Raw genomic sequence first — 10,297 nt, 5'->3', positions numbered from 1 at the left:
CTTGAGGTTAGCAGCCCAGTTTGTAACCACTACGCTACCAGAGTCCAAATATGCATGCTTCCTTGTTCTTTATCTTGACTATCAATTCACTGCTGAACCAAACTCACTGCCACTGTGTCAATGCTGATTCAGTGACCCTAATGGGACAGAATAGAACTGTTCCATGGGATTTCCAAGGCTGTAAGTTGCCTCATTGTTCTCTTAAGGAGTAGCTGGGGGGTTCAAACCATCAACCTTTCAGTTAGCAGCTTAATGTGTCACCCAATGTGCCGGCAAGACTCTTTGATCTTGATTGTTAGGAGATAATTTCTCATAAGCTAGGAAAACGTTCAAACACACCTGCTTATTTATTCATAGGCTATATTTATTATTAAGTTATGCTAATAAATGACTAGATGGACCCAAGAAGTTAGATGTCCTGTATAAAGCCGGTAGGGTCATTCCTTACCCACAAAGACAGACATTTTAGGAGAGAATAAATACAGTTCGTAAGGTTTGGTGATGCATTTTCAGTGCAAACGCATATGACCAGGAGTGACACCTCTGGATTTTCTTTTTTCATAATCAATCTGTCACTGGCATTTCTCTATATATTTTTTATACTAAAGATGGAATAAATCCACTGTAACTATGCCCAAATTTCAGGACTATAAGACCTGCTTTTTAAATTGTGGACTTACTGCCCCACTGAAAGAATTATGTAGGATTTTAGAAAAATTAGCAGCCCTAAAAGAATTTCTTTTTAAAGAGAGGATCTAATACCTGTGGCCGTTCAGTCTGTACTCGACGTAGGCAGTCTGCACCATAGATCACTGTATTCTCAGGGATAACTTCAAAAGTATTCAGACTACAACAAGCACCAATGATACAACCGCTCGTCAATATTACGTTCCTGCCTACGTATGCTGCAGTAAAAATGGAGAAAGAATTGCAATTTAAGGCATCAACTGATTAAAGCACTAATTTTTGTAAGATGATTTAGACAAAAAAAATGCAAATTAGCCTATAAAAATGTAAAGAAAATAGTTCTGTTCAACATCTGTATAACAGAGAGGTAGTTAGTACACATTACAGTTTGATAGACTAGAAACAGCTCTGCTGCTGACTAGTTGTGTGACCTTGGACAAGTTGCTGTACATTTTCTGAGCTTGAGTTTATCTATAAATGGAAAGATCATCCTATTTCACAGTTTGCTGCAAGGAATAACTGAGATCATAAATCTAAGGTGCTAAATACATTTTGAGACAGAGTAAGCTTATAATAAATTAATGACAATGAAAATAATTGGTAATCCAAATTTAAATAAAAACCGTAAGTAGAATAACAAGATGTCTACTTTTGTTATTTTAAAAAAAGAAGCACTTGCATGCCAATCAGGACCAAGAAAAATAAGTCAGTATTCCACATAAAAGAAGTACTATTGTTCAGGTCCTCTCTGTACCCTGGTGGGACAAAACACTTGGCGCTGGTCCCCAATAGTGGTGTTGTCATTCCATGTCCCTCTGCCTGGACCTATTTATCATAAGTAAAATACCTGGTTTCTGTTTGGCTAAAGTAGTCCTGACAGTAAAGAATTAAACTCCCAGAGAAACTGGCATTTCTTTAATTCTACAATTAACACAACTAATTAAATTATCATAGATGATTTATATTTAGTAGAAATCTTTTTTCAAATAGTTCCTCTGAGCTCTATGGTTTAACCCAATTCTGATTTAAATGTACACAGCTGATCTTTTAACTTAATGCATAAACTAAATTACTAGATTAAGAATTAATCAGGTAAACAACTAGTTTTACAACTACTTTAATCCACTTCTAAGCACAGCTTCCACAGCACCTTTCACACAGAACACCTGGCTATAGATCTCATGCAGTTCTGTCCCAGGGCAAGACAGAGCAAAGGAGATTCACTCATTCCTCACTTATCAACTAGCTCAGCAGCTCACATTTTGCATCTGTGACAATAAAAAAAAAATCTCCTCCCCAGTAAAGACTTTCAAAGTGAGAGGTGAAAGTAGTAATGCTGACTCTCGTCGTAAGGGTTAACATGCCTGGGCCATGCTGCTCAGCGGTTTGGCAGTTATTACTGCAGTGATTTGACAATTGTGTAATGATATAATTTGGCACTTATACAGTGATGTGATCATCCTCCATTTTCACATAATGCTGATTTTGCATAACAAACAGATTTTGTAACCTCACCATAGTGAGTTTGAACCAATGACCTTGCAGTTCAAACCAACCTTGCAGTCCAGTGCTTACCCTCCAGGATTCCAATAAGGGAGGAATGAGTGTAATGAATTTTCATGACAAAACTCTAACCATACTTTACCTTTTGATTCAATAACATTATTGTCTCCCATTTTCATCGCTTGAGAATCTGTAATCCAGAGTTAAGTAGATATTGTAAATAGTTTTACTTTTTTCCCTACTAATACAGCATATCCTTATACTGCATTGCATGGGAGGCAGGGGCGTGGGAAAGGGTATGCAAGGAAATCTGAAAACTAAGTTTTAATCTTTAAATAAAAACTGTTCCAAGAGTGAGTAAATAACTGTTATGCTTTTATAAAAATGAGTACCTTACACTCTAATTCTAGTATAAGAGTAACACATTTTCACAATTGTTTTAAGAAAATTAAAACTATTCATCACCTAATCACTTAGAGGTAACACTGTTAACAATTTGATATATCTTTAAAGTAAAAAAAATGATATATTTGTATAGATTAATATTTAAGTTATCAAGAATCTTATTTTTCTTGGATTTAAAATCAACAGCCAGGGAAGCAATACCCAAGAAATCAAACAACATATAGCACTGGACAAATCTGCTGCAAAACACCTCTTTAGAATGCTAAAAAGCAAAGATATCATCTTGAGGACGGACTAAGGTGTGTCTGATGCAAGCCATGGCATTTTCAACCACCTCATTTGCATGTGGAAGCTGGATAATGAATAAGCAAGAACAAAGAAGAATTGATGCATTTGAATTATGGGATTCGCGAATAAAAATGAATATACCATGGACTGCCATAAGAAGAAACAAATCTGTTTTGGAAGAAGAACATCCAGAATGTTCCTGAAAAGCGAGGGGCATCTCACATACTTTGGACATGTTATTAGGAAGGACCAGTCCCTGAAAGAAGGACATTATGCTTGACAGGCAGTGTTTCATTCTGTTTTGCACAGGGCTGCTGACTCAAAACTGACTCAATATATTGAGCAACAATACATTAATAAGTCTGTATATACTCAGTATATCAAAGCCAAAACATTCAAACGTACCATCGAGTCAATTTTGACTAAACAGCAACCGTATTTAGGGTTTCTGAGAATGTAAATCTTAACAGAACCTGTCAGTCTCATCTTTCTTTCATGGTGAGTTTGAACTGCTGACCTTGTGGGTTAGCAGTTCAATACCTAACCCACAGTTCTATATATGTAAATGGAAGTCAAACTTTATAGTTTTATAGCTCATTTCATTCAGTTCACTTAAATTTGCAAGCCTATTTCCATGCCATTAAAAATTTTTAGAACATAATTTTTAATGAATGCTTAATGATCCTTGTGGTCCATTTTATGCTTGCAGCTTAATTTAATTAAATATTTTGCTATAGTTGGACGTTTAGATATTTTCTCCAAATTTTTCTATTAAAAGTAATGTTTTAATGACACTATAAAAAGATTTTACTATATTCTCAGAGTACAAAACCAAGTAAAAGGACTGGTGACATTCTGGGAGAAAAAGAGAATGAAATCTTTTCATTCCAACTCCCACGTCTCATTGGCTTATATCAGACAATGTGTTATGTACCTACACAGGAGCCAAACTGACAAGAGTTATAATTCTTAAATCAGGACAGAAGTCAAGATTACTCTGCTTCTGTGTCTATTGCTCCTCAGTATATATATAAAGAGGTTTAAAATGTTCATGGAAAAATCTTACTTTCTTTTAATTCCATTTTTCCACAAACTTTTTGAAGCCCCTTGGATATGAAGGCAAGTGTCACTTAATGTCTATTGGGGCAATATGTAACTTGGCTGTATGGTCCAATACGTTTTCTTTCTTTCTTTCTTCTTTTTTTAAAGAATTTCTCCCTAATGCTTTTAAAGACTTCAAACCCAGATTCTGACAGCATTGGACCATAAGTGGGAGACAGGCAGGTAAGGCAGAGAACATGGCTCTGGGTGTAGGCTCTTAAGACTCTGTATGGTGGTACTGGGTGCTACTGGGTCCAGGCTGCTCCTGTCACTCAGGTGGGAGGACAGTGGACATGGTTGAGCACACTTCACTCTCTCTCCACTCATCCTCTTATGCCCCCCACGCCCCAGCTCTCTCTCATCCACCACTGCTGCCACTTCCTACCCCTCCAGTCTCTGCCAGTACCTGTGAAAGTGGGGGTTATCAAGAGCAATGACAAGACTACCAGAAGCAGGCTCCCCTTATGGCTTCCATAAGGTGTTTATACAATGTCCAAATCACATAATGTCCCATTTCACATAACAGCTCATGGTCATTTAGCAATGCATACCTGTATACATATTTGAAAGATAAATTATGACATTTTCTATAAGGGGTGATTTGGTATTAAAAGACAGTTGGGAATGCTTTATCTTAGGTTATAAAGGATACAACAGCCAACTTCAAACACATTATTGGTGCCAATGATCATAGGCTTGGGTTCTGAATCCCCAGCATCAGGGGTGATATTATCAGGGTGACTGTAAAAAAGAAGAGACAAATTGTCAAAAGGTTAGTAATATAATAAGCTGTTCTCTTCCCATTTTAGAATTTGGGTAATTATCTCATAAATGTTACCCATGTCAAGCTTAAAATACATAACTATGCAAATTATTTCTTAATTCAAATGAATCCCTTATTCTCTATGTTGAAGAAAATGAGTTTTATTTAAAAAGAGCTAATGAAATGCAAAGAAGTCAAAAAAGTGTGAAGAAGGATAACCGTCTTTTGATTATTTTTTTTAGGTTAAAAGTCAAAAACATCCCTCAGGATACTGTAAAAAAAGATGCTGGCTATGAATTTTAACCTGTTAAACTGGATTCAAAACCATGCCTACCTTGAAACATTCCCATCCTTAATAGTGCTTCAATTGTAGAATGCAAACAGGTATTTGCATAAAATAGTTATTTTATGCTATAATGTATTTGGAGCTCTGATGGGGCACTGCAGGCTAATGCACTAGATGCAAGGTCAGTGGTTCAAGCTCACCAGATGCTCCTCTGAAACCTTATACAGAGTCACTACAAATCAGAAACAATCTGAAAGCACTTGACAATAACAATTATGTATTTGGGAGTCTTGGTGTGGCACTATAGGATAAGCACTGGAACGCAATGTTGGTTTAAACTGTAAGATTGGTGGTTCAAACCCACCAGCCGTGTCTCAGAAACCCTATATGGGGTAACTATGAGTCAACTGACTCACTGGCACTTAACAACAACGTTCTGTAGTTGAGGAGTTCCTGGATGGCACAGACAGTTAAGAATGTGACTACTAGCCCAAAGGTTGTCAATGTGAACGCACCAAGTATAAACTCAATGAGCTGTGGTGGTCCTGTAGGATAAGCATTGGACTGCTAACCACGAGGATGGCAATTCAGCTCACCAGCAACTATATGGGAGAAAGGTACGGCTTTCTGTTCCCATAAAGATTTCCAGCCTCAGAAACCCTAGGTAGAGTAGTTCTGAGTCAGAATTAACTTGATGGCAGTGGGTTTGGGTTGCTTTAGAGGCACCTCAGAAGACAGGCTCAGGGATCTGCTTCCAAAAAGGAGACAACCCTGGAAACCCCATGGAGCAGTTTTACTATGCAAACACAGGGTGGCCATGAATCAGGACCAACTGAACATCAACTTGATGGTCACTAACAACAGCAATTAGGTTGTTGTTAAGTGAGTTGACTAAGGTCCATAGCAACCCTGTATAAGGTTTCCAAGGAGCAGCTGATGAGTTTGAACCACCACCCTTGCAGTTCAAATGGCTTTACAGCCTGGCACATTAACCCACAGGGCCACCAGGACAGTTAAAACATTTAGAACACAAAAGGTTTGTGATCTAAGAGATGATGCAATTTTTAAATGGTGCTTCTCTTTTACTGCTAAATTACTGCACAATCCAGCTATTGTTAACTGGTTCACATTAAAGGTATCAAATATATTTTTAAAGAAACTCCTTAATATAGTAAGTAAATTCTAAGTATTAAGAAAAATCAATCTCTTAATCATAGGTAAATATTTTTCCAAGGCCTTTCTTACAAATTCCACACGTTATTGCTATAAAGTAGGTGTAAGCTTGAATTTCTTGCCAACTTTTTATCTAGAAAACTTAAGAAATGTTCACTGACATTATGGTCAATTTCATGAAGACAGTGTACATGTTCTAACATTTTGTTTACTTATCTTTAAAGTTTAAAAATTGCCTCCAGAAAACCAAGTTTTAAAAATATAATTCTGGGTGTTACTACTGCTTGTTGTTGATAAATGCCAATGAGTTGGCTCTGACTCATAGAGATCCAGTACAGGGTTTTCCAAGGAGCAACTTGTGGGCTTGAACTGCCAACCTTGTGGTTCACAGTCCAGTGCTGATTCTACAGCGCCACACTTACTATTTTATGGAAATACATAAAAACATGAGGGGACTTCAAAAAGTTCGTGGAAAATGGAATAGAAAGATAATGACGTTTTTACTTTTAGAAGCTCCTTCATATATACTGGAGTCCTGGAATGGCGCTGTAGGATAAACACTGGACAACAAGGTCAGTCTGAACAACAAGGTTGGTGGTTCAAACTCACCAGTCATTCCTTGGAAACCCTATACAGGGTTGCTATGAGTCAGAACTGACTTGACAGCACTTAACAACAATAATCATATATATCAGTATTCGGTTCATGGGTCTGGGCATGGGTAATAACGTTCAGCCAAAACTGAGAAACTCAACTAAAAGACACCCTCCAGCCTGGTTAGTACAGCACTTGGACGTGGAAACATTCAATTACATATGTGATCAATAGTGGATGTGGCAGTAACGCAGAAGGGAGAGATTACCAGACCAAGAGTTAGAGTCTAGTCGGCTACCAACAAGCCTGAATAAATTTCTGCCCATCTGATCTTTGGTTTCCTTATTTACTAGTTATTCATTTTGAAAAATACCCTTAATGCTCCTTTAGCACTAAAACATTAGCTTTTCCAAATATCAGTTGTGAAAGGTTCTACAGATTGCCAAAAATAACAAAAACACATCTTTGGTACTGGCTCAGAACACATGAAGAATCTTACTCACGCATTTATGATGAGGGCCTGTTCTTCTATTAGGTTACCTTCACCAATCACTATTGGCCCAGCTTCTGCAATAATCCGTGCTTTAGGGTGGATCACTGTCCTAGCTCCTGTTAAAATATCATGAAAAGAAATTACTGAACGCTGTGGGCGCTACAGGATCAGCACAGTACTGTGAACCACAAGGTCATCAATACAGGGTCATTATGAGTCAGAACCAACTTGACACCCAATGTGATGGATTGATATAGTGGCAACTGCAATGGGCTCAAATGTCACAATCCTGAGGATGGCACAGGATAGAGCAATGCTTCATTCTGGTGTGCACAGGGACGCTATGAGTTGGAACTAACTTGATGGTACCTAGCTACAAAATGTGTAGTACTAAACAAAGCTGAAATGAACTCTGGATTCCTTTGAAATGAAAAATTTCTTACAAGTCTTTCAGCTGTGTAAACCAATTTAAATCTGTAGTCTGTACCATCCAAGATACACATTTATAATTAAAAAGTTCTGTGATGGGGGTGCACAAACTTTCTTTCAATTCTTTATAATTAAAACCCACGGTCTAGTTTAGAACTCTATCACTTAAAGGGTAGCCTCAATTTGCTCTATACAAAGATGAGCTCTATAGCAACTTAAATCAGTGAGGCTGAGTTATGGATTATAAAAAATGTTATAAAGACATATCATGAAGGCTGACTCATTGTTCTGAAAAAATAGGAACTATCTTCATTATCTACCATTAAGAGTTAACAAATCACTTTATCATAATATACAAAAGGACCACCATACTCCTTTACTCAGTTCTCAGGGCAATCAAAATACCTCCTTCTAATTGGACAGTCCTGGTGCGGCACTGTAGGATAAGCACTGGACCGCAAGGCTGGTTTGAAATGTAAGGTCTGTGGTTCAAAATCACCAGCAACTCTTTGGAAACCCTACAAAAGTTGGAAATGACGTGACAGCACTAACAACTTCAGGGGAAAATTCCACAGTACGAGATTAAGGAGCCCTGGTCATGTAGTGGATTACAAATGAGACTGTTAACCACAAGGTCAGCAGTTCGAATCTATCAGCCATTCCACAGGAGAAAGATGAGGCTTTTTCTGCTCCTATAAAGATTTACAAAGATTTTCACCCTCAGAAACCATATACAGGGTCGTTATGAGTCAGCACCGACTTGGTGGTAACAACAGTTACCACCATACAACCACCACCGCCATATTCAGTTATCAATGACCTCAGCAGGGTCCCTATGAGTGGGAACCAACTCCATGATACACAATCACCACCAACAAGGAGATGAATTAAGGTATTTCTCATAACTAGTTTCAAAATCCTGAGATAGGAGCAAAAGCTCATGTTTGAGATAAAAAGCAGATCCTTGGCCATTGTTAGAGAAGTAGCCAGAGACACCAGCTATTGTCCTAGCCCTCAAGCCATAGCTTCGACAAGTTCGAGTGTGCAGCAAGTCAGTTGAAGATGGATTAACAAAACACAGATTTGGATTTTTTTTTTTTTTAAAAAAAAAAAGGTCTTGTGTAATATAAATTGAAAACAATACTTAATTCCATTTTCCCCTTCAAATTTTACCTGTTGTCATGCAAAAATAAAAATAAAAATAACATTAAAGTTCAGCTTTTCTTATATAATGTAAAAATATAATGCCTGCTGTTTTTCATACTGGTGTCTTATTATTATTCTATTTTTATCATTATTAATAAACCTTTACTGTCTAGTTAATTCTGACTCTTGGCCACACTATGTGTTATAGAGTAGAAGTGTCTCATAGGGTTTTCTCCCCTGCAATCTTTACAGAAACACACTGCCATTTCTCCTGGGGCATCAGTGGGTAGGTTTGAACCACCAACCTTTATGTTAGTGTGTGTGTGTATGTGTGTGTGTGTGTGTACGTGTGTTAAGTGTGGTCAAGTCAGTTCCAACACAGAGCAACCCTGTATGTGATTTCTGAGGAGCAGCTAGTGAGTTTGAACTGCCGACCTTGCAGTTATTAGTCCAGTGCTTATCCTACAGTGCTACTCAAGCACAAACTGCTTGTGCTACCTGGGGACTTCTATGACGTTGCTCTTGTTAAGTGCCTTGGAGTGGGTTCTAACTCATAGCGACCTTGTATAGGGTTTCTGAGGAGCAGAATGAACTGATGACCTCGTGGTTAGCAATTCAGTGCTTATCCCACAACAGGACCTCATTATTAACAAGTTATTTAGTAAATAACTAGAAACCTCATGGTTACAATTCTGAGTCTTGACCTGGGAGACAGAACCCTGGTGATACTGAAGGATAAGTACAGCACTGCTAACACCAAGGTCAGCAGTTCAAACCTGTCAGCCACTCTGTGGGAGGAAGATAAGGCTTTCTGCTCTCATGAGAATTTACAGCCTGGGAAATCCTATAGTCAGTCACTAGGTGTCAGAATTGACTTGCTGGCAGTGGGTTTTTACCCCGGAGGATATAAAACATGCCAAGCAGCAGAGACCTTTGATTAAGACACTATCTCCACCCGGTGGCCGCACTGCAAAACTACAGGCTCTGGTGTTTCCAGAACAAAATAACTTAAAAGGTGGAAAAAATGAATTGTGAAGTAACAGCAAATGTCACAGTAACTAATAACTCCCTGAAGGCGCAGAATACAGAGGTTAACATACATGTACAGGCTTTGACCTGCTATCCCAAAATACCACATTCCTGTGAAAAGTTTCATAAACCACAACAGCATTAAGTGAAGAATTACCATGAGAAAAAAATGTGAGCGTTTCCAGACTCAAAACATTACCTACCAAATCGCACCAAATAACATATAAAACCTTAAATAATGCTAACATACAGTGCTCACAGACACAGTTCTCAGCTTGCTGCTGAGATGCTGACTGGTTCCCAGGAAGGAGCACGGTTGCTCAGGATGTGAGCTACCTCTGTAACTATTCACTGCAAAACAAACACCGAACACTAGCACCACCTTTTGCCTTTTTTTTTT

General features: G+C 38.1%; 1 protein-coding gene across 1 annotated transcript in view; it reads right to left on the bottom strand.

Moving 5' to 3' along the window:
* Nucleotides 1-10,297, bottom strand: part of DCTN6 (dynactin 6) — a 29,457-nt gene that overhangs the window by 1,834 nt on the left and 17,326 nt on the right. Inside the window, exons 3-6 of the mRNA XM_006834490.1 lie at nt 7,304-7,409; nt 4,637-4,725; nt 2,333-2,380; nt 763-905 (exon numbers count right to left, since the gene is read on the bottom strand). Coding sequence (XP_006834553.1) covers nt 763-905; nt 2,333-2,380; nt 4,637-4,725; nt 7,304-7,409 — 386 coding nt within the window. The remainder of the gene's footprint in view (nt 1-762; nt 906-2,332; nt 2,381-4,636; nt 4,726-7,303; nt 7,410-10,297) is intronic.

Source organism: Chrysochloris asiatica, unplaced genomic scaffold, assembly GCF_000296735.1.
Source record: "Chrysochloris asiatica unplaced genomic scaffold, ChrAsi1.0 scaffold00011, whole genome shotgun sequence".
NCBI lineage: Eukaryota > Metazoa > Chordata > Mammalia > Afrosoricida > Chrysochloridae > Chrysochloris > Chrysochloris asiatica.
This window is presented reverse-complemented; position numbering and strand designations above follow the sequence as displayed.